The following is a 26,253-nucleotide window of genomic DNA, read 5'->3' on the forward strand; positions in this document are numbered from 1 at the left end:
GCACATGAACCTACCGATGAGAAATATAAGACTGAAAACCCCATATTGGAATACTTCAGCAAAGTTATAGAAACTTGAAATCTAAAAAAAAAAATAATTAATAAAACCTGAAGCAAAAAATAAAACGTAAATAAATAAAATAAAATAAAACTAATATTGAAACAGATTAGTAAGTGTGTCAACAAATTCACCGTTCTCACACGACTATTTTGTATCTAGAAATGTAAACAAAAATAAAAAGAAGGACGGAAGGAAAGAAATGGGACGGATAGAGAGTAGTAGTAGTAGTAGTAGTAGTAGTAGTAGTAGTAGTAGTAGTAGTAGTAGTCTTGGCTTTACTGCAATTGTTCTTATGTTTGTCAACAGGTTAAAGTTGTTTGGTTGTAAGAAAATAGTGACAGTATAGTTGTAATAAAGAATAGTTGCAAGACACCCCCACTCTTCCCATGTTAAATAATAATTTCGAAATAATAACGTTAATATTTTAGTGCGCAGGTAAAAATCTGCAAAAGAAGCGATTTGTGTTTATTTGTTTACATTGTTATGGGTTAATGTTTATGCGCGCATGCGCAACCGGGTGTCGTAAATCGGAAAGTATGTTACATCACTCGTTACAAGGTCATTTGAGTTTTATAATTATATATATATACATATATATATATATATATATAGAGAGAGAGAGAGGGGGGAGAGAGAAAGAGAGAGAGAATGGTATTATGGTGTTATTTTTTCTAAAAGATTTTCTGTTTGTTGTTGTTTGTTTATAAAACTTTCACATGAAAGGGAGAGCGTGAACTGCTCAAAATGAAGAACAAGTCGACACTGAAGTTTAACGCACAGACACGGTTATTTATTAAGTGTTCACAAATAGTCGAACCATATGTATTATGCAAACATCTGATGGTGCATAATTTGCATGTTTGATACAGGAATCCAATGTTTGCGATGTCCGCCCAACGTAGTGAATTTGACAACTACATTTAAATAAACAAACAATAGAATTATTATGATGGGGAAGGACACCTTTTCGAATAGGAAACAGCATGAGTGTTGTGGGGAAAAAAACAACACGAAAATTCGACGCAAAATAACACTGTTAAACAGTTTGGCCAATCGATTGCCAAGGTAAGCGAAGGTTAACAAGACATCTACAGAAGTTTCTGTGCTTTTAAAATTGGAAACTATTTTTTTTAGTAGATTTTACGATATCCAAAGGATAACCATTGTTACACAGGTTCTTAATGATGAAATCAATCTCTTTATCCAGAGTTTTGAACAAATCATTAGAGCCCCTTGTGTAAGAATCTTAATTTAATTAATTTTTCGATTTGGGGGACAAAAGGAAAACGTCGGCTTACGATGAACAAAAGAGAAAAATTCTAAACAAGTATTAGAAACGAGTTCATCCAAAAATGGAAGATTGGAATTAACTTTTGCCACCGTAAACCTAACGGCTGGATGAATATTAAGGGCCAAAAAGGCGTCCACCTTCGTTTCGTTGTCGAACAAACAAAAAGTATCGTCAACGTAACGAAAGTAAAGGGCAGATAGTAAACCCTGCCCATGGAAACGTACAAAAATACTTGCTAAAGCTCGTCCAAAGGGAGAACCATCAAGTTGTTTATATATAACGCCATCGAAACTAAATTCTACCGACGCGAATTTCATTGTCAACGAAGACATGTTCAGAGATTGGCGGAGTTATATGACTGCAATATAATTTCTCTGCCCTCTCGAGTTCAGTTTTTTATAATGCTATTCTGAGGGAAAATCAATACATATCAAACTACATCCCCCATGATCCTTAAAGACCACTTCATAACCCCGGGCCCAGATCGGCAATTACATCAACTACTAGCCTTTCAAACACTGCTAGACTTGATCAGCTTCTCACACACAGTCGAATCGTATTTACCTATTATACGATGACGATAGAAAAATGTCTAACTTGAATCACACTTCAATATTTCTATTTATCGACGCTTTCAACTTTCAAAGTTCGACGCGAATCATTTTCATCTTTTTCAATTTTTACAAATCCCATTTTCGACTCGGTTACATCGACTTTAGACTTTCACGCCAGAATAGCTTGTTGTAAAAAAACAAAAAACATAGTTCTTACGTTTCGTACTACATTCTATGGTCCGACCTACTCAATTCGCTTTCAAGAACTCGATTTTCTTGTTCTTTCGACTTCAGGTTTTTTATATCGTCTTTTTTGGTTGGGGAGGGCTAAGCCTCATTGATATGCAAATCAATGCATATCAAACTACAGGTCACAGCAACAAACGTGCATTATATTATACGTACCACAATACAATATTACTAACTAATAATAAACAAATAAAGAAAGACTTACCCTGACTTCTCCTAATGAAACAGTGGCATAAGCTCCGTAACTATCAAAGATTTTGGCCATAACCTCCATGGTAAAGTTGTCATATTCGGGTCCGAGTGGCATATAAACCGTAATGTCGCTTTCAGGTCCAAATGAAATTTGCTTCGTTAAGGTGTTTTCCTTAAATTTTGCTGTAATTGAAACAAAAGATACGATGTTACACACGGTTCGAATGCGTCCTTTGACAATGGCGCTTTTTGCTAACGGGCCAAACTATGCTTCTATTTAGCCGTGCCGTCTATATTGTGAACCTAACGCAACTTAAAATCCAATTGTATTCACGTTTTTCGCTAGCGATCTTGTGTCAGGTTAGTGCATGTGCGAAACAAAAATAAAACAATTACGTTGCCAGTCTAAGTTTAATCTATTAGTAATGTTATGACATGTGTTCTTGAGAATTGTCTGATTTATTTCCTGCTTCTCTTGTTTCACGCCACTTTGATAAAGAGGTAATACCTCGAAATATTAGGATTATACCAGTATGCACTATTAATTGGGAAATAGATCCCGAGTGACAAAATAAAATTATATATTATTATTTTTCGCATTGTTGTTACAAATATTCGGCTAAGTAAAGTACATAGTCGCGGGAACGTAAAGGACTATTAGGTACCATACATAGAAAGAAATTCTAAGTAAGTGGTTGAGCAGTGAGATGTTTGTTCACATTACACTTAAATTTCTACATGCTAGTACAGTCAGGGAATCAGTAAACAGGGCGAGACTTCCAAAGTCTATCAGTCCAAGAGAATAATATAAGAGTAGAAAGCTGTCCGGCATCTGTGTGCCTCTACAGTGAAGGGGTGAGATTTTGCTGCTTGTCAGGCTTGTCGGGGATATTTATGTATAGGATGCACAAGTGCTACAAGTTTGTCAGAGCACTTATCTGGCCAGGCTCCTTGCCTGAACCAATGTGACTCCTTCTCTCTATCTCTCTGTCTCTGTCTCTCTCTCTCTCTCTCCAGATATCTTTGTCTCCCATCAGCTGCCTCAGATCTGCAGTTGGCGTCATGTATAATTTGTTGGATGTACGTGGATCTAGTTCGTCCTATTCTCCTGCTCTAGTGTCGTGGAGTTCACAGCAATACATTTCTCACCAGCTCCTGTTTGCTTCTCTGGCAGTGACCGGCAAATCGTAGACGTCGCTCCCTGATGGTAGTAGATATGATAGGTATTTTGTTTTTAAATTTTGTTCCCGCAATGTCACAATCTTCTAAAGTATAAAATAGATGTATATAACGTTTCAAGGAAAATTCCCCCACTCTCTATCGGTGCCTAAACATGAACGTGAATTCTATTAACAAAGTTTCTTTCCTAGAACTGCCCGCCTGTGGAACTCTGTTCCGTTAGTCTGCTTTCCAGCTGAGTACAATATCAGCGTCTTCAAGTCCAACGTAAAAAAAGTTCTTATTGAACCGTAAATAATCTAATTATAGCAAATTTCCACCAAAAACGATTATTACGCTACTGTCCCAATTAATACAATACACGCATTAACTCTGATCCTCGAGTGGCCTCCGGGTTTTGATATGTGATAACCGCTTTGTAAAAAAGTGTAATATTATCATGTATTATGGAGCATATGTCATTTGAAAATAATTTGTCGTTTCCCACCCCTTTTTTAATTAGAATCATAAACGTTAAATACCGTACCATAAAACATATATTCAGCAACCTTCTGGTCATCGGTCCAGTTAGTACAGGTCAAATTAAAGAAATCTTGTCCAGTTCGGCCTTCTTTCGGAGTCACCGAGCAACTTCCGTTGATCGGGGCTTGGTTCACAATAAAATTCATGGATGTTTCTGCTCTCGTCACGGCCTTTTCATCAATAATTGTTACTTTAGCACGGAAGCGGGTCGCAGGATAAAAATCGTGGAAGATGTTGGTCATGACTGCCAAGTACTTCGTTTTGTGACCTGTGTGGAAAACGAAAAAGTAAAAATAGATGATCAGTTTGTAAAGAAAAAATAACCCAACTTCAACAATACCGCCATAGAAAATAACAAATCTTAAACACCAATTGTTTCATGATGGCTACGTGACACATAATCGTCAGAGGCAATATCACGCATAACCGTAGTGAACGTAGTCATTAATTTGTAGAGATCGGGGTTACCCAATGTTGTGGATAATATGATGCGCGTCCAAAACTCCGACCTCAAAATGAGACAACAAATATCGTTAAATAAAATATATACAAAGAATATATTTTATTTAACGAACAAAGTAGAAACGACAATGAAGTTTGATAAGAAAAGTGTGAATATCAATTACACAATTTATCGACTCCATTTATTGTTTTAAGTTAAAGAGTTTTGTCTTGATTTGGTGGGTCGTATAAAAAAAAGTCACAACGTATAACTTAACTGTAAAATAAAATGTTTCCAGAAAACATTATCGTCTTAGAAAAGAAATTTAAAAAATATTCGTCGGGGGAAAATATTGGTGTTTATTAGAGACCCTATGTCAATAGCGAAGAAGTCGGTTAGTGTAAAGTTTGACAGGCACACTGAGTGCAGTTCGAAATGACCCAAATTTTCCAAACAGAATTATTCCCAAGGGCGAATCAAAAATGGGTTACATGTAAGGGTAAAATGTAAAAGAAATAGACAAAAAATGACACGGTAGACAAAGTCGAGCGGGATGACGTCAACAGAATCGTTATAGAAGAAACGATGGTTTAAACATTTAGTCTTTCGATTGAAGCAGGTACGAGACACCATCGTAATGCTATAAGGAAACTTTGAATAACGCCAAAAGCGAAATAACCCTCTAAGATCTCTTCATTTGAGTTAAATAAATAAGTTAAACAAATAAAGAACTTTAGTCAATTTCTCCTCTGTGAGTAAATTCGCTAGAGAAACAAAACCTTAGAAACTCTCAGTATACGTTTCTGTATTTCTTTCTGCATGAAAATAAGTTTTATTAGTCTATCACCACTAATGACGGATCAGGGCAGGAATAGACGAGAGCAGACGAGGAAAATGAAGCAACAACAAGACGAAATGGCGATAGCGAGGAGAAATGGCGGCGTCAAACAACACGTGAAGTGAAAGAATGGAGAGAAAAAAGGTAATTCACGCATTAAGCGCGAAAGTCACGTAAAAGAGAACTTATCATAAAAGTCCAATATTTAAAGAACATTGATTTATTTAGTGGAAAATTGCACAATGCACAGTCTCCTCTCTCTCTCTCTCTCTCTCTCTCTCTCTCTCTCTCTCTCTCTCTCTCTCTCTCTCTCTCTCTCTCTCTCTCTCTCTTCTATCTGTCTATATCTCTCCTTTCTCTCAAAATTCAACTTATTATCTTCAACAATCAGTTCTTTTTAAAGCAGTCGTTCTCCACATGCAAATCAAGGCCACATATAAAAAAATTAAGAATTAAGAAAACAAGTTCATTTTTAACTGAAAAATGACTGCTCGACATATGAAACACCCCACATGTTACGAAACTGGTGAATTTTCATTTTTTTTTTCTATGATTACAGAAACTATCATTTGATTCTTTTAAATTTTCAACCTACATGATCACGTGGTCAATGAAGATAATTTTAAATTACTCTCTCTCTCTCTCTCTCTCTCTCTCTCTCTCTCTCTCTTTCTCTCTCTCTCTCTCTCTTTTACTGACTTTCTCTTTCCATATATCTCTCTCGCTCGCTCTCTCTCACTTTCTTTATATTTCTATCTCTCATTGTCTTTCTATTTCCATCTCTCTGTCTCTCTCTCTCCGTGTATATATATATATATGTGTGTGTGTATGTGTGTGTGTGTGTGTGTGTGTGTGTGTGTGTGTGTGTGTGTGTGTGTGTGTGTGTGTGTGTGTGTGTGTTGTTTGTTTTGGTTTTAGCGATATGTTTGGAATGAATTCAATTATTTACGAAAGTGCATTTTTACCTAAATGCGAGTTGGGAATAATTTTCCCTTTAACCAACTTGGTACCCCCACATGGGGAGCGGTTTATGTATTTTTTTATAATATAATTATCTACTGACACGTGTTTCGTCGTCTACGACTCAGCAGAGTGGCTGAATCCATATATATATATATATATATATATATATATATATATATATATATATATATATATATATATATATATATATATATATATAAATTGCAATTAAATTTACCAAATTTATCCAAGATGGTAAAATTAAAGTATATTATAAATATTAAAGAATTAATATTTATAAAATTATCTCAGCCAGATATAAAAGCTCGATAAAACCAAAGAGTAAATAGAGCTTATAATATGAGCAGTTAATAAAATATGTTAAAAACACTTTAAAAAGAGTTAAAAACATATTTAATCTGAAAATGAAAACACTAGATAAGTGGACAGTCCTTAATCCGCGGAGTTTCGAAGAAATACTTTCCTTCTTATCAGAGGGTAGGAATTAGCAAAATACGGGATCGGATTTTGCATACAAAAGTATTTGATGAAACAACAAGTAAGTCAAAGATCTTACTTGAAAACAAAAAAGTGAAGCAGAGGGAATATGGTGAAGAAAAAGGTGATTACACGTGAATGAATAGTCTGGTGAAAGATAAATAATCCAGTGACGGTAAAATCCAAATGTATAACTTCAAGAAATATGTTTTTAACTCATTTCTAATTATTTTTTAACTTGTTTTATTAATTGTTTGCTCCTATATATATATATATATATATATATATATATATATATATATATATATATATATATATCTTGCTTTCTTTTTCCATCTCTTCTTCTGTCTTTTTATTTCTATCGCTCTCTCACTGTCTTTCTATTTCCATCTCTCTCTCTCTCTCTCTCTCTCTCTCTCTTTCTCTCTCTCTCTCTCTCTCTCTCTCTCTCTCTCTCTGAAAATTTCTTATCACTTTCACGCTCACTGTTCACATCTTTATCGTTCAAAATAAAAGTAAAATAAGATAATAGACTTTGTAAATCGTTTGTTTTTATGGCCAATATTTTTTATAAAGGTGTAAAAATTCATGTTTTATGGATTGGAATCTTTACATATAACACTTATCGTTGGCTAGTTTTTGTTTGTTTTTATTTTTTGTTGTTTTTTTTTATCTTGAAATATTTCAGCTCCTTACATCAAGTGGCTTCGTGCCTTCTCTTGAGCGATTTCCAGTAAATAAAAATCCAAAATATGGCGCAGCATATTTTTTGTGGCAGAACTACCTGTGTTACATACGAATGAACTGATCCAGAATAAAAAGGCATATGGCGAGATTCGATATTCTGGTGGGCCATCCAAGGTTGTCGTTAAACTGAACAAACAACCCTCACTTTTCTACGTTCTTGGCAACACAGTTTGTTATTCTATTCCCGTGTTCTGTTTTTCTTGTGACCCACTAAACATTGTCATAACAATATTATAAACACTAGAATTGTTACGGGGCTTGTTCTTCACTTTTAGCTGATGAGTTATGGCGACGACCAGATCCCGATTGGAAGCAGATCCAATTCTATAGACCTCCATAAATACGACGTCACCATTCTCGCTACGGCTAAGATGGCTAGAAATAATATTCTTCCATATTTCTTTTTTCTAAAACAAACATCTTTTTTAAATTTCCTTTATCGTCCCTGTTTGTATTTAATTAAATGAAATTGAAAATACTTACTTCATAAAATTATGAATAGTTTGGAAGCTGCGTGCGTTTGAAATTTGTACTCGTATTATTAATCTGGCCGGGCATACTCGGTATAGACATCACACGAATACGTGCATACAGAATTGAAAATATAACAGAAAATACTTTAAGATGTTGTTTAACATGACTGACGGAACGAGAATAATATACCTCCGAAGATTAAATAAAGTGTTCAGTTCGAAATTCTGTACAGATTCCCGAGTTTGACATAAAAAAATTTCAAGTTCAACTAAATACACTTGAAAAGGGTCGGAGGTCAATCCAAACTGTGTTTTTGTTTATTATTAGATTCGGATTGTCAGAAATATTCCATCATGAAAGTCTTGGCATGCGCAACGGATAAAAGTGCTTATTATATTCAGTTCGGGGTAGCAACCTTCTGATGACCAAAGGTTCAATTCTTGCAACAAGCGATAATAACTGACTATAGCATAAGCATTAACACTTCTACAGCCGTTGATTATATAAAGGATACAGTTAGGAATTCCGCACAAGTTTCAGAATTTGACATAAAGAATTCGAAAAGTTGTACCTGAAGAAGATCAGACGTTACATCGTCCGAAACGTTGTGAAACTAACCACCAAGATGCAAATGAGAGTTCGAATAATCCAAATAATATAGAAAACATTTCAGGAAAAAACTCACATTCCACTTTAAATATCTATTTCTTAAGTAGAAGCATGTTACCACTGGATTGTTTCCCTACACACTACAACATGGTCGTCTTCAAATCGAATGTCAACAAGTACTTGTCATAACCAAATTTGTTCGTTCCATTCATTATTTTCAATCCTCTCATAGTTTTCTTCATCATACATCGTCTGTCCATCTCAATAACATTTATCCTAGAGTGGCTTTTAGCCTCGATAAGTGGTGATTATTAGTACTATAAAAAGAATAGGCTGATTGTATTCGACCGGACGCGTACATACCTTTCGTATAAGCTGTGACATTCTTGATCGGTCTCCAGTTCCAGCGATATTGGAAATAGTAGAGTTCCCACTCGTACTTCAGTTCCTTCTCGGGGGAGGTGCAACCTTCTGTGCACTCCGTTGTCAGGCCAAGACGAGCCGACGGGTTAACTAATTGACCGGACGAAATCTGTGAACACAAACCTGGGGAACAACTGAAATACAAGTTTGTTTGAACTGTTTTTACTGGATAGATGAAACAAATAAAAAAAAATAATCTAACATATAAAGTTATCCTGTCGAATTTTAAAAGTCAGACTTAAATAACAATTAGGGTGAGAAATCGAACCGTCCACGAGACTAGAAAACGTTCACGTGTTATTGTTGTACTTAACTATAATTTAATTAAAATATTACTCCCACATATACGCACATATCTCCCACATACATAAGTGTTCATAGGGCACATACATACACACATATATACACTTGTACGTGTGTGTATATATGTATATACTTGTGCGCATATATATATATATATATATATATATATATATCTTGATAATTAAATTATATAAAAAATAATTAATTTTCTTAATTTTATAATCCTTCGTTGGAAAATCGCTGAATCAACTTGCTTTTTCGAATTCACAATAGTTCTAAGTTTTCAGGGATTATCAGTTGTTTACCATGAAACACTTTTTCGGGAATATATATATATATATATATATATATATATATATATATATATATATATATATATATAAGTGTATATATGTGCTTCATATAATGTGTATTTATGTCTATAGTGTTATGATTTGTTTGGTATTCGTGTGAACTTGTCTATGAAGTTTTTCTTATATCAAAAGGTAAAAATAATCTATTTAATATATCGCCACGAGATTTAATTTTAGCTTTGCTATGTTGGTGCATTTTTTGTGAAGCAATGAGTCTTCTGTTGTCTGGAAGTATGATGATACTTTTGTGTAAGAATATCTTGTTGCTGATGGCCCGCGTGGCACGCGCATAGAAGTTATTGCTTTCTGTGCACATGAGTACATAAACTATGGGAGTTTAAGTTTTTCTTTATTGTGAACTAGCAGGACCCATTTCTCAGCGTTGCGCGAAGAGATAAAAAAAATGCTAACTAATTGAATTACGAAGTATATTCCTTTTGTTGTGCATGTGTTATGTAAAAATTGTACGTGTGCACCCCCAAATAGGAACTATATATATGTGAGAATGTGCGTGCGTACGTGAGGACAACTCTCAACCTATATACTCAACGAATTTTTTATTTACAGACGTGAAATTTGGTATATAGGCTAATCAAATATGTGGAAAACGTTTTAACTCGTTAACATCCGGAAAAAAGGTAAAAATGGAAAAATTAATCCTAGGAGGTCGTCGAATTTTTTCTGTTTGTCAACTGTTTCACGACTGCGCATGTGCGATTATGAAACATGACATCTATCCTATGTTAAGAATAAGTAGGTTTAAAAACGCTGTAAAGCCGTGTCAGGCTAGACTAATGGTTATCGTACTTGGCTCACTGTCTTTAGTATTTTTCTACTTATAAGAAGTGGATCGTTTAGAAAATAACATAATGGTCGCATGCGCGTGTCTCAGTTTCAGTATTAATTAATTAAAAAACAGTATTAATTAAAATATACTATTTATGCATATTTTACGATCGGTAAACGCCGTGCGATCTGCTAGTATATATAAAATGAATAATCAAATAAGATACGTACGTTATAATGGCCGATCCTGGGATGCCCTCGACGATCTGTACACTTAAAGTGACGTTCACTTTTCTTATGTCTTTTTTGATGATCACCATGATGTTGTAGGTCTCGTTAATATGCATCCACTCCGTTGAAAAGGAAATAATGCCTTTGTTGAAGTCGATTTTTCCAGGACCAAGTCCGAAACAGCCTCCCTCGTCGGAAATTACAGCTCCCGAAGGTCCGGTGATGGCGTTCATATCGTATATTTGATCGCTGCGTTTGCAAAACCACGTGAAACTTGTGAAACCCTGTAAAAATGACAATAAAGTCGTCAGTTTTTATAACAATTGCGTATGATTATTGGTGTTATTATTATTATTATTATTATTATTAGTAGTAGTAGTAGTAGTAGTAGTAGTAGTTGTCATTATTGCCAATTTTTCTTTCATTACTTATATAATAATGAAAACGAAATTAGACTGACTTGTCTCTGTTATATGTGTAAAAATATGTTATATAATTGAAGCCGTGTTTGAATAGAAGAAAATCAGAGATCAAGGTCAGAGAGTAATACTAGGCGGAAGTTGAAATCCACGTGATTTCTTTCTCTCTCTCTCTCTCTCTCTCTCTCTCTCTCTCTCTCTCTCTCTCTCACACACACACACACACACACATACACTCTCCATTTATATATATATATATATATATATATATATATATATATATATATAACTGTACAGAAGGTCAGAAAATATTGGTACCGTTGGTTTCAAACCCAATATAAGGGAGACCAGTTAATAGTAAATAAGTAGCATTTCAGCCCGGCGTTGCCCGTGTGTTTGGGTGTGTGTGTTGAGCAAAAAAAAAAAGGTGGTACTAAGAAGCCTGGGAGAAAAGAACGACAAAAAACGTGACGTCTTTGCTGTTACGACCACCGCCAAACCGGAAGTGAGATAGGTTTTAATTAAGGCTTGACAATCGAAAAGAAGAGTATGACTTTCAAAAATATCGGCGAAAAAAGCGACCCTTCCCCTGTAGAAAAGTTCCCAGTTGCAGGTGAAGATATTAATGTTTTTAGCCAATTTTTCGATATTTGTCGTCTGAAAGGTCGGAATTCAAAACGATACTGATCTTGTAAAGATCCGTCGTCTCTGTTGACAGTTTTAGGCAGACGTGCAAACCTACAAACATACATTTATATATTGGTAACTAAAAATTGTCAACCCAAACCGATTAAAAAGCTTGCCCTATCTTTTTTTTTTAACTTGGACCCCTATTATGACCCCTTAACATTTATTGTTTTGGGCTCAAATTAAGTTATTAATTTAGATCCATGTCCAAGGAACCTATATCTAAAGTTCATAGTGCTTAGATCCAAAACTATCGGAGGAGTTTAGTAGAGTTCTCAAAGGTCAAATCGTTGAACTTTGACTCCTTAACAACCAAATTTCTGGTCGAAAATGGATTTCAAAGAGTTTCCCAAATTTCAGTACTCTGTACATCAAATTTCGAGTCTGTAGACTGAAAATTGACAGAGTTATTGCGTTGGAAAATATACATACACACACACACGTTCACTTTTATATATATACTAGCATGGGTGCTCGGCGTTGCCCGGGTGTTTGGAAGTGCTGAGCAAAAAAAAAAAAGTCATTTTTTAAACTTTGACCCCGATTATGACCCCTTAACATTTATTGTTTTGGGCTCTAATCAAGTTATTAAGTTAGATCCATTTCCAAGGAACCTATATCTAAAATTTCAAGTGTTTAGACCCAAAATTGTAGGAGGAGTTTGGTAGAGTTCTCAAAGGTCAAATCGTTGAACATTGACCCCCAAACAGCACAATTTCTGGCCGAAAACCGATCACATAAATTTTCCCAATTCTCAGTACCATGTATATCAAATTTCGAGTCTGTAGACTAAAAATTGACAGAGTTATTGCGTATGGAAATGTACACACACACACACACACGTTCACATATATATATATATATATATATATTTATATATATATATATATATATATATATATATATATATATATATATATATATATATAATTTTATACATTTTCACTTCTTTGCCCATTTATTTTTTAAATCTTACTATTTTTCGTAGGTTTTAAGTGAAATATTTACACTTACTTTCTAGCCAGCGTTTTTCCTATATAAATTGTTCTGATTTACCGAATTACAATATCGATGCCTTTGTAAATGAATACCAACTTATCTAAATCCACTTTACCTATCTAGATCCTTTTGTATTTGAGTTTTTTATATTTTTTAGTTTTTTCTAATTATTTTGGAAAATTTTTAATGGTATTTATTTATCTAGCTCTTTGATTAAAGTTTTTAATGGTATTTATTTATCTAGTTCTTTGATTAAAGTTTTTAATGGTATTTATTTATCTAGCTCTTTGATTAAAGTTTTTAATGGTATTTATTTATCTAGTTCTTTGATTGAAGTTTTTAATGATATTTATTTATCTAGCTCTTTTATTAAAGTCTTTAATGATATTTATCTAGCTCTTTGATTAAAATTTTTAATGGTATTTATTTATCTAGCTCTTTGATTAAAGTTTTTAATGATATTTATTTATCTAGGTCTTTTATTAAAGTTTTTAATGGTATTTATTTATCTAGCTCTTTGATTAAAATTTTTAATGGTATTTATTTATCTAGTTCTTTGATTAAAGTTTTTAATGGTATTTATTTATCTAGCTCTTTTCTTAAAGTTTTTAATGGTATTTATTTATCTAGCTCTTATATTAAAGTTTTTAATTTATTTATTTTATTTTATCAAATTTATTATCCATATATATATGTGTGTGTGTGTGTGTGTGTGTGTGTGTGTGTGTGTGTGTGTGTGTGTGTGTGTGTGTGTGTGTGTGTGTGTGATTGCAATTAGGGGAATATGCTGACATAGAAAGGAATAAGATATTTAAAGATACATAGATAGTATATATATATGTGTGTGTGTGTGTGTGTATGTGTGTGTGCGTGTGTGGGTGTGTCTGTGTCTGTGTGTTTATAATTTAATATTTTCACTTATTTTATATTTCATTTACTTTATAGCCGGTGTTATCTTGTATAATTTATATTAATTTACTGAATTATAATATTGAGACCTTTATAAAGTATTTTCTCGACCTATATAAATTCACTTAATCTACATATATACGTGTATATATTTGAGGTTATGATATTCATTTATCTGGCTCTTAATAAATTATTTAGCTCTTTCATGAAATTTTATTATTTATTTTTTATTATTTAGTTTTACCAACTTATTTGTCTGTATATCTGCTATCTATTATGTTAGTTTATTTTATGCGTTACTGTATTTTTTAGAATTATGTAAGTTCTTCATTTGCTGTTCAGTTTTGTCAGTTTATTAGGTATGCTTGTCTCCTATGCACACATTCCTTAAGTCATTCACTGCGGACATTCAAACAGATCCTTTCAGGGTTAATTACAGCCTTTTATGATGTGGTATTTCTCCGCATCACAAAAGGGACTAAAGGCTAATGAGTATGCGGTTTTTTCTATATATATACTTCCATTTAATGGTGCATGGTGTTATCTTTTAATTGTGCAGCTAATGCTTTCTTTATTCTTGCTCTTGCCATAAAAAAAACTATTATACACGTAAAATCTTTGCTTAAAGGTCCTTTGTGTCATACCGATGTATATTTCTGGTTTATTACTAGCCTAATGTTTCTAATGTCAAATATTAAAATGAAATATTGCGCATAATCTTAACTATATTCGATAATATAAAGACTATGTTCGCATGAGAAAATTAATTTTATCAGTAAAGTAAGTTGATAATTTAATTATTTCAAATGCAAAAAGTAATGATGATGCCTAATTTTTTATACCATATTTACACTATCAAATAGTAAAATTAACATAGGCTCATAATTATATTCGAGAAAAAATAAAGAGTTTAGATAATTTTCCAATGCAAAATATTACACTTGATTCGTCTATATTAAATAGTAAATTAACAATTTTACAAAATTTTTCCTATACGAAAAATTGCTATATATGCGGACCCTACGCCAGTAAGTAGAAATTATGCTAACTAGTATGAATACTAGGGTTGTATTAAGTGTATGTCAAGACAACCTGGCGACAGACGGAAATAGACCCACTGCATCTAGCATGACTAAGTGTTACCTCCCTAGATGAAACACACTAGAAATGCAGGTGTCATATTATTAGATGGAAAATACATCACGTGTTCGACACAGGGCAGCGTTTTGAAGCAACTGAAACCGAGGTTGCGGTTAGACAAGCCGTACTGATAATGTAGAAACCTGGGTGATTATTTATTCGAGGCCTGTCTGTTCGTTGAACTTTTTTAAGGCTAAGTACGAGAATTTAGTAAGAAAGAACGTAATTTTAGCCTCTCTCTTAGAAGAAATTAATTTTAGTCTCTGTTCGTCTCTCCCCTCATGAACGTAATACTTTCCCCAATAAAACCTTTAAAACCGCCAACAAGCCTCTATTGTGTTTACATATATGAGTTTTGTTTGCCTTAAATTTGAGTTAAATAACCGATCAACAACCACTGGACGATGCAACTATACAGATCAACGACCAAATACATAGAAAAACGATGACTAAAGAATGAATATCAGCAGGGACCGCGTACGTATGTAACAAAAAAAACTTTTATTAATTGATTTGATTCTTAATCGCTCACAGTGCAGCAGGTGCGTTTTTATTGTAAAAGAAATATGCCATCGGTTTGTTTTAAACTTTTACAATATTAAAATCTACTATTATATAAAAGGAATTTTGTTTGAGTGTGTGTATGAGAAATTTCACACTAAGATACTTGATGTGTCTAGAGGTGTTCTTACGTAGGTTTTTGTCAGAATGTGTCTAATAAATATCGAAAATCGATAATTGAAAAAATCAAATAAAAGAAGGACCAAAGTTAATACCCTTATACAGCCTAACATTACAAGTGCATTTGAACAAGCAGAAAAACCAAGTTTATAAAATTAACAGTAAATTATTTTATAAGACAGGAGCGCGTTCACAATGAATGTACCAGTTTAGAGCACAACTGAACAATACTTGACTTTTGTACGTTTAACTTCAAATCAACTGATTATATAAAATAATTTCATAAACTCAAGAGTCGGTTCTTTGATAAGACAGAGGCGCGTTCCAAATAAATGTTTCTTTTTAGAGCACAATTGAATCATGATACTTGGCCCATGCATTTTAAACTTTAAGTTAAGCCATTATATAAAAATAATTTTATAAAATCAACAATAGAGTCTCTACAGTGCAACGTAGATTACAATTTATTGTGGACTATGTCACTGCGGGAAGGCATGTAAAACTTCCTCCCGGTACATTGCGGGAGGAGAGATCCCTAATTAGAGCAGATAATCAATCGATTTAATTTAAAACATGAACGATTTTACTGATTTCGATGACAATGAAAAATATAGGAAGGTGGAATATTTGTTGATCATTCAATCCCGAACAATGCTAAGTCTCCCTGCTAGTATGTGAATAAATGGAATAATTTCGACCTACCTGGTCATCGTTTCTTGGAATGGACGGGTCGTATGAATAATTCGCCGGTGCCAAGGTCAAAGTGGTGTTGTGACCCCAAAGTATCTCTGACGAACCTCCTCTCACCATTATTCCAACCAAGTCAGGTTTCTGAATCTCGATGTAGGTGAACGCCGTGCTTCGAAATATTTCTTTGCTCGTGAACTTCGCCGGGTCCATCGTAACCGTATAAGTGATTTTGTAGAGACCCAGTGCCAGGAAACGCGGTTGGAGCGCTAGCTCGGCCGTAATAGCCGACGGGTTCTTGGAAATATCAATCTCCTCTCCCGTCTCTTCGCCGGTCAGTGGGTTAACAGGAGAGATTGCCCATTGCTTAATGTTTTCCCTCGTGTGAGCACAGTTGATTTTCGTTTTGGTTAAAATTCGAACTAGTTTATGTCGCTTCATGATAACAGGCTCCTCAAAGTTGGTACTGATGTCTCTGATTGTAATATTTGGTGGTTTGCATTCAGCATTGGACACGACCAACGGGCTCTCTTTATGGAATTGTCCGAATCCGTCAATGGCCAGGAACTGGACGTCATATGTGCCTGCGTTGGTAAAGCTGTGATTAAGTTTGATGGTCTTAGTTACTTCTCCGATGATTTCAATAGAGTCCAGTTTAAGAAGCGAACAACCGGCCTCAGAACCGTAATAAATAACGGGAGTACCGTCTTTGAAGTCAACGCTCACGCAATTCTTGTTGCCCATCGACGGGAAAGTAAGGGTGATGTTTACTTGTTCGTTGAGTCGACTTTTGGTCGGACATTCCACAATCATGTCGGTCAATCGGTTCGCCAATTCCAGAGAAACAATTTGGCTTGAAGCAGATGGTAGGTAGTTCCTCGCTGTAATATTCACATCATATTTTCCAGGCTGAAAATGAAATCAAAATATATATAACTAGTCATTATATTTTTATCTTATCTTTTATTTATAAAACTCACTATGTCTGTCTGTCTGTCTGTCTGTCTGTCTTTCTACATATTTTCAAACTCTATCTCTAAACTAAATTAAAACTTAAAGAAACTAAAAGTCGCAGAGCAGTGCTAGAGGCTTAAAATGATTGGATATTTTATGGGGCGTTCTTTTAAGGGTGTTTAGTCGGTTAAAATAGTTTTTAGGGACCAAAAATTGGCCCGAATTAAAAAAAAAATCGTTATACATTTGGTACATTAATCTTAGTTTATTTTAATCAGTTCATATGCCTGTCACGTTGATACAGTGGTAACGTCACCAGCTTTGAATGCTAAAGTTTTGCTTTTGATTTCGATGCTAGCTGATGGCACCCAAATACTTTTTTTAACTTTTGAAACCACGACTTTATAACAATATATACGAAATCTGGACAAATTAAAATATCATATTTAAGCGTATTTTACGACCGGGCAAAGCTGGCGCTCCTCCCCTCGCTAGTTATTTAAAACGAGTTATTATATGATTATTTTTCATGTTATTTTTTCGTGTGAAATTTTACACACGTGCTGTTTAGTTCATTGAACTATATAAGTTTTATTTTATACAGAATTTTATTTATACAGTGTTTGTTTTATATACGGCATAATCACGGGACATACCGGTTTCCGCTGGACCACTAAAGTTAAACAACGTTGAACTTGGTCAGTAATAAATGGGTGACCATTTGGGAATTTCAGGTGCTGTATGTGCTCTCCGCTTATCTCGGCATTGTTTTCAGTCGTCCTGGTCTTCTCCTTGCCACTGGACTCAAACAGTGCCGATTCAAGAGAGATGTGCTTAGGGATTGCGCAACCCTTGCCTCAAAATTACACGCGCAACTGCCTCTAGAGGGGGTATCCTTTTTTTTTTCGAGACTGAACGGAGGCATCGATCGAGCGATCGTTTTATATAGCATTTATGAGTGTTGGGACAATTAATCGTGAGTCGGAAAATCGAAATTTGGAGGTATCAGAATCGGTATTGGAATCGGAAAAAATGTATGCCTATTTTCCGATGCAAAAAAAACGATTCGTTTTTGTTTTGTTTTTTTATTTGATTTTGTTTAAAGCAAAACCTTCCACAGCTGATAATAATAATAAAAATAAATATTTATTGATTTAAAAATAATAAAATAAATAAATATTTATTGATTTTAAAATAATAATAAAATAAATATTTATTGATTTTAAAATAATAATAAAATAAATATTTATTGATTTTAAAATAATAATAAAAATAAATATTTATTGATTTAAAAATAATAAAATAAATAAATATTTATTGATTTTAAAATAATAATAAAATAAATATTTATTGATTTTAAAATAATAATAAAATAAATATTTATTGATTTTAAAATAATAATAAAATAAATATTTATTGATTTTAAAATACCAGTAAAGCTAAAATCGATAGATCGTTCTCTACGAGTGTGTTTTTTATGCTTGAGAAAAAAATCTGCACATTTGTGATTTTACGATAATTGGGAGGAAATAACAACTTATAGTTAAATATTTAGAGATTTATAAAGAATCAGAATCGGTAATTGTAACGGAATCAGAAATTTAGTACGGAATCAATAATTGTATTGGAATCGGGAAAAAATATTGGAAGTCTTATCACGAGAATTTATATAGTGTTGCATTTATGTATATTTTTATTTCAAAGCGTTTTTTTTTTTATATTTCTTTTCTTTTCACTCCAAACAAGACATATAATTACTTGGAACGTAAGCGTGTTTAACAGAGGACTATGGGAATTTGAGCAGCGAGATGGCTGTTCACATTACATTTAATGCAGGTTAGTACAATCATGAAAGCAGAAAACAGGGAATGAATTCCAAAGTCTTGCAATCCGAGTAAGAAACTCCTGTATATAATACTTTTATTTTTTTTAATTATGAGGTACTTTATTTATGTTGTTTACGTAATACAGTATTTATATAGTCTTTGATTACCGTAACATTTGACGTTATGCAGTATTTATATAGTCTTCGATTACCGTAGCATTTGACGTTATGCAGTATTTATATAGTCTTTGATTACCGTAGCATTTGACGTTATGCAGTATTTATATAGTCTTTGATTACCGTAGCATTTGACGTTATGCAGTATTTATATAGTCTTTGATTACCGTAACAGTTGACGTTATGCAGTATTTATATAGTCTTTGATTACCGTAACATTTGACGTTATGCAGTATTTATATAGTCTTTGATTACCGTAACATTTGACGTTATGCAGTATTTATATAGTCTTCGATTACCGTAACATTTGACGTTATACAGTATTTATACAGTCTTTGATTACTGTAGCATCTTATTTATGTAGTGTTTATTTGAATTCACTTCAATATGAACACCAAGCAAGTCGCATAACTTAAATTTAATCCCGGTAGACCTGCGGTTACTGACGGGTTACTGACGCAATATCGAGTTGCTGCGGGCAGGTCGAGCTCATCAGCCCTGGAAAGCAGTCTATCCAGTGGAGAAGTAAACCCTGGAGCTAATTATTCAAATCGATTTTCTTTAACATAATATGCAAATGAGGCTACTCATTGAATGTAGATTTCTTTTTGATAAATAGTATATATAGAAATCATACAGTAATAAAAGTAGGAAAATTGAATTTGTAAAACTGTGTAATTTTTGTACATATTAAGTTTTGAAAAAAACAGACAGGAAAACGATTTTACTATGAAATATTTTTAATGTCTTTGGACCCATTAAACAATAAATAACAACAAGTAAAAATATTTAAAAAAAAAAAATATTGCTCCTGTGATGTTCATAATACAAGTTATCCTATGAGGTCCAATATCAAAGTGTAGTATCTGTTCTTTAGATGCTGCACTTCCATTGCTTGTGCTTTTTCGGTGGAGGAGCAGTTCTTCACGACTGAGACAATTTTTTATTTTTGTACCTTTTCTCCACGTTAAAAAACAGTGTCTAACTCTGTCCCGTAGGGAGGCATAGTAAATAGGTACCTTCAGCGGCTACAGACGAGAGGAGATACAAATCCTAATAATCTTTCCTTTACTTCCGGTTCTCTGTCTGCGCATGCGTCAAATTAGACTCATTTAAAATTCTAATTTTGGATTAAAAGGAAGGCGGCTCAACTTGGTGAGAATGCCAACAAATACACCCGCAAGAATGTCACTGCATTAAGCTCTTCGACATATCAAAAAGAAGGCGGGAAAGATTTCAACAATATAACACAGAATTATCGAGAAGGATCTTTCGCACACAGTGCACATCAACATCTTTGGTGAAACTCCAGACCGAACAATGGCATCGAATTTGTAGCTGCCCACCCGTTTGAAACATAAATAGGATTTTTTATTTTTACAGGGGTTGAAGTCGGGAGGGAAACAGGCAAGCGGTACAGAGTTCCACAGGCGTGCAGTCCTAAGAAAGAAGCTTTGTTCGTGGAATCTACGTTTTGATTTAGGCACAGATAAGGAGTGGGGAAATTGAATTGCCCACCCGATTGAAACATAGGATTTATTTCTCATCTCGTCTGTAGTCGTTGAAGTTAACCTCATAAGTTAAAGAGCTCGGAATCGAGTTCAAATGTGAATCTTGGGATTCGAATTTTGCGATAGGCTTGAACGGTTATCTTTAGATGACGACTTATATATTTGTTGTTGTTCATGTTAGTAAGAGTCTTAGGGTGATAGAGACAGTCTTAGAAGTGTTCATGTTGTTGAATGTTGTGAGATGCTAGATATTATATATATTCATTGTACGTGTTCATATTGTCTTAAGATGTTCATGTTTGTAGAGATAGCATATTGGAGACATAAACAGGGTATATATAAAGAGAGACAGTTCTGTATATATACATATATATATATGTATATATATATATATATATATATATATATATATATATATATATATATATATATATATATATAAGACAGTGTACATGTTACTACGAGAGAACCAAGCCTGTAATTCAATGAGAGGAGATTTATGAATATCCTAATAGATAGACCAAGAGTGCATTTGACATTTACGTTTTGACAGTTGTACATTTTTATAAACACAAAGTTTATATTAATACAGTTTCACTTTACCTTTGTTTTGGTAGAATGACACAACACAAGACGGCAGTTATAAAAACACATGATGATACGTTTATTTCTTCTTCGACCGGTCGGATATGATTCTGCATTTCAGGGATTCAAAGTTGTTACATGGTTATCTCTAAACTCTCTCGCTTCCAGAGGTTGCCTTGACTCTAACGGAGAATCGGTCTGATCTCCTCTGCTTCTCTAATCTGACTCCTTTTCCGCTTCTCCTACCTGACTGATTCTGATTCTGACTTATCTAACTAACTTCATAACTCATGACGTCCCTGCATGACCAAGCACGTGCCTCTCAGAACACATGGCAAGACATGCCTCCGTGTTTAAGCATGCATTGTTATTCACATGTTTCTTACAAAGACCCTCTAACCTAATTTTCGTAACCCACTTTCCAAATAACAGTTTCTATTGCCCGTTTTTAAATTCCTTATTTTCATTTTCATTTTTATAACAGAAACAAATTTCATCATTACATTCCTTTTTCAATAAACAGATATCTAACTATTTTGTGTGAGCTAAACAATTGCGATTCCACATTCCTTATTTTCAATAACATTCTGTATTTATTTTAACTTATGATTGGAATTCTCAATTCCAAATCTAGTTTCGCAAGTTCGAATCCTTGATTATCCTATTTCATATTTACATTTAACTAATTCCCTATTTTTTTACTTACATGAAAAGGGGACAGCCCTTATCATGTAACACATAGAGTTTGATGATTCAAGGGAATGTCTCTACAAAAATTTGTTTACGTTGAACTTGAAAACGACCATGTTGTAGTCAGCTAGAAAACAGCCTATTATATGGAGTTCTACAGGTAGGAAACTTTGTTCAAGTACTTTTCGTTTAATTTTAGGCGTAGATAGAGATTAGAGGAAATTGATTACAGTGGTTGTAGCTATATGAGTATTTGTTGCGAATATTTTGCAGGGGGGGCAACATGGATTGAAGGGTTGTTCGATTCAAGATATTAAATTGAGTTATTGTAACGTTGCAGTTACAAACAAAGGAAAAAAAGAAATAAAAATCCGGTTCAACATTTTTTTTCTTTTTTAACAAAAGTATTTTTATTACACGTTAGTTTCCCGTCTCGACAAAAACTTAAAAAGTTTCTCGCCATCGTTTCGTCCATCTCACCCGGTGTGCACTTTTCTTCTCCAACCTCACGCCTGCAGTCGCCAGCCATTTCTTGCCATCGACTTTACACGGCCATTTTCTTTGTTTTTCCCCCGAGCAATTAGGGTCCTTTCTTTTCTCTTTTTCTTGTCGCACCAACTCGCGCACTCTTTCTAATTTGCATATGCGCTTTTTTAGTCTACTGCTGCTAATTCTTTCGCAAGCCAGCCATTCTTTGCTGCTGCTGATATTTCCCCATGCGCTCATATGCACTACGTTACTATATCTCCAATATAATCTCGATCAAAATAGGGAAGAGGGCAAGAGAGAGGCGCATCAGAGCTAATAATGATTTGCATTACGCAGTTGCATTTATCGAATATCATTGAACACTGATAAAACAAAGACTGTTGAACATTCAGGACTGAAACTTGGTGAACAAGTCAGACATGAAGTAAAGTTTATCTGTAACAAATATGGTTGGACTGCAGAAAGGAATGTGAATTTAATTTACGATGAAATCTAATATATAAAAGACTATATGTTTGTCTGTCTCCATATTTTCAAACTCTATCTCTACTGAAACTAAAAGTGGCATAGCAGCGCTAGGGGCCTCAAATGATTGGATTTTTTATGAACCGGTCTTTAATGGGTCTTTAGCCGGTTAAAATAGTTTTTAGGGGGTTAAAAAGGGGGGAATTGAAAAATCGTTATACATTTTGTACGTTCATCTTAGTTTATTTTTAATTTTTAATTTTTAAATCAGTGCATATGTGTGTCACGTTGGTGCAGTGGTAACGTCACCAGCTTTGAATGCTACAGTTTCGGTTTCGATTCTAGCTGATTGCACCCAAATACGTTATTTATTACTTTTGAAATCACGACTCTATAAAAACTTATACGGAATCTGGACAAATCAAATTGTTTGGGGAGTTTATCCTGTGTTTTGATTTCATTTTTGATTTTTGATTTATTTATTCATTTATTAATTTATTGGATTTTTGCGAGCCATGGACTTTGTTTGTTGTCATCTTTATCTCTACACCATACTGCTTTTTTTTTTACTTACCTCCGGAAAATCACAGGTGAAAGGACTCGTGGTGCTGTTGCAGTAATAACTGTTTCCATCTTTCATCAACACAGCTTCATATTCAACAATGGTGCCTAAAAACGAAGAAAAAAATAACCAAGCGATGAAATATCCGATAAAACCAAAGTTTAACACATTTTTATTCATATTCATCCGAAATGAATTAACTTTAAATGTTACCATTACACGTACAAACGGTGATTTTCTTAAAGTTTCAGACATTGCCTTCCATGCGTACACATGTGTTTTCCCACATGTCTGGAATAGAGTGTGATGTTATCACCAAAAATACCCATCTCGGAAACAATTTCATCAGGAAAGTTGTTTATGAATATCCGGAACAATAACGGTTCTAAGGATCGAGTCCTTGGGCGCACTTGCATTAATATCGTGTCGATTTTTTTTTTTTTTTTTTTTTTTTTTTTTACACGGTGGTCACCACTTATCAAGGCCCGGAAGGGTTATTACAAGTACAGTACGTTAGTGTGGAGATTTGATGAAGTGTTTACTTAAGGGGGCGGTTCATTAGAAATTTGTTAACGTTGGACTTGAAAACAGCCAAATTGTAGTCAGGTGGGAAGCAGGCAGACGGAACAGAGTTCCACAGGCATGCAGTTCTAAGAAAGAAGCTTTGTTCATGGAATCCACGTTTTGATTTAGGCACAGATAAAGAGTGGGGGAAATTTTACACAGTGGATTCAGCTAGACGGGTGTTTTTCGTGAAAGATTGGCGAGGGGGGACCAGAGATTGGAGTTCAGACGAGCACTTACCATGGAAATAACGATAAAATAAGGATAGGCTCGCAACGTCTCTTCTGTGGGAGAGAGGTTGCAGGGTAGAGAAAAGGGCATCCCCCACTAAGCCACGAAGTCTATTTTGTACTCTGTCAAGGCATGATAGGCTGTTTTTAGCAGCTCCTGCCCAGATATGGCAACAGTATTCCATCCTTGGACGTACTTGGCTTTTATATAGATAGAGAATTGCATCAGTAGTGAGATATCTTCTGGATCGGTAGAAGGATCCCACCATCTTTCCAGCGACCTTGGCAACAGACTTGATGTACGTGTTCCATTTCAGATCAGGAGTAAAGGTCAAACCCAGAAGCTTGTCAAAACACGGGGCCTCACCCAGACGAGAGCTATCCATCACAATTAATGCCAGCTGGGGATCAGAGCGTTGATGATGTAAGGATAGGAGTTTGGTTTTGGATGCATTAAAGGTAACTTAAAGTAAGAAGAACATGAGATTAGGATAAGCCGAGACTCGAACCTTGTAAGCAAGGTTCAGAGATAGATTCAGAAAATGGAATGTTATAATTTCACTATTGTTAAATTTCATATAAAATAGTTTAGATATGTTGTTTGTAAAAAATTTAATTGTGCATTCTTTTATGGAAATTGAATTAAAAAGGTCAGCTAAAAAAATAATTAACAATACAATTTAAAAATATATTGAAAAATAGGTTAGGTTGAAAAGTAGGTTAGTGAGAATTGTTTATTTGCAGAAGTGTGTTTGAAGAACGTGAGTTGGTTTTGAACCACACATCTGACGTCATAGCAGAAAGGAAATTCTAACTATAGGAGCTAGTTTTAGTGAGACAGTCAGTCAAACAGAGAGACAGTCAGGCGGTCAGAGTCGATAGTCGGAAGCCGAGCAAAGGAGGATCCCTTTAGAAGCGAAGGGAGAACACTTAACCGGGTAGAAACGAATTTGAATTCCTGGCGGTAATCATCATTTCGACCGGTCAAATGAAATAAAGAACATCATGGATATTTGTAACTGTTGTCTTCGTGTCGTCATTTAACAATTGTAGGTAATGTGTAATCTTTATTATGAACTTTGTTTAACCCCATCCTAAGTAATGTCCTCTCTTCATCATAAGTAATGATTCCTTGTCCTGTGTTAAAAGAACTGATCACCCTCTCTCAGTCGCTAATATATATTATAAGAATCCACAGGACTGTAATATGTACAAATGTCTCTTTCTCTCTCCCCCTAATCATTGTTATATATGTGTATGCCGTCTCTCTCAAATATGTTCCTATCATATCTCTATGCAACAGTTGGCAACCTTCCCTATCGTAAGTACCCGATGTCTTTTTAGAAAGACTTCTAGCTAGAAAGATATCGGGGAAACGAATGCCAACAATGATAATGTGATTCATGACAATGACTTATTTAGCAACAGGGAGGTGACGGTGGTGAAGTGGTTAACGACGCGGGCTGGCAACCTAGTTCGTTCCACAAAAACATTTTCAATTAAGAACGTTTGCAACCTTCACGTAATCCCTTCCGTAAGTATCTAATATTATTCTCGAAAGAAATCTTAATAGAAAGATATCAGAGAAACGAATGCTAATAAAAATCATCAAGAATGATGCGCTTGTTTTAGTTGATGTAATTAATCGTTTCACCTTTTCTTAACTGTTTCGTACTTACAAAGACATAGGTTGTGAGTTCGAGCGTAACTTGGGGTACAACTTTTTAAACTGATTTTTTTTCTTTTTAGAAATGGGCTTAGACATTTCACGGTAGAATATTTTATTTTTGTTCTGTAATCCATATAAATTATTGAAATTAGAATCCCGTACAACGCTGGGTATCTCTGCTTGTAATTATTAGTTTAACAGAAAGTGCGTATGACCGAGCCGTATGCGAAATGACAAGGAATAAGAAAAGATAAGAACGTGTGCGCAGACTCGGGGATCAAGTCGAAAAAGGGAGC

The 26,253-nt window shown here is 34.2% G+C and overlaps 1 protein-coding gene across 1 annotated transcript in view; it reads right to left on the reverse strand.

Moving 5' to 3' along the window:
- The window catches only part of LOC145280378 (polycystin family receptor for egg jelly-like), a 174,111-nt gene that overhangs the window by 82,603 nt on the left and 65,255 nt on the right, over positions 1–26,253 (reverse strand). Inside the window, exons 12-17 of the mRNA XM_080132149.1 lie at positions 23,507–23,601; positions 16,252–17,145; positions 10,715–10,998; positions 8,982–9,175; positions 4,052–4,315; positions 2,360–2,529 (exon numbers count right to left, since the gene is read on the reverse strand). Coding sequence (XP_079988275.1) covers positions 2,360–2,529; positions 4,052–4,315; positions 8,982–9,175; positions 10,715–10,998; positions 16,252–17,145; positions 23,507–23,601 — 1,901 coding nt within the window. The remainder of the gene's footprint in view (positions 1–2,359; positions 2,530–4,051; positions 4,316–8,981; positions 9,176–10,714; positions 10,999–16,251; positions 17,146–23,506; positions 23,602–26,253) is intronic.

The sequence above is a fragment of the Euprymna scolopes genome, chromosome 7, assembly GCF_053919585.1.
Source record: "Euprymna scolopes isolate OS-2025 chromosome 7, ASM5391958v1, whole genome shotgun sequence".
Classification (NCBI taxonomy): Eukaryota; Metazoa; Mollusca; class Cephalopoda; order Sepiida; family Sepiolidae; genus Euprymna; species Euprymna scolopes.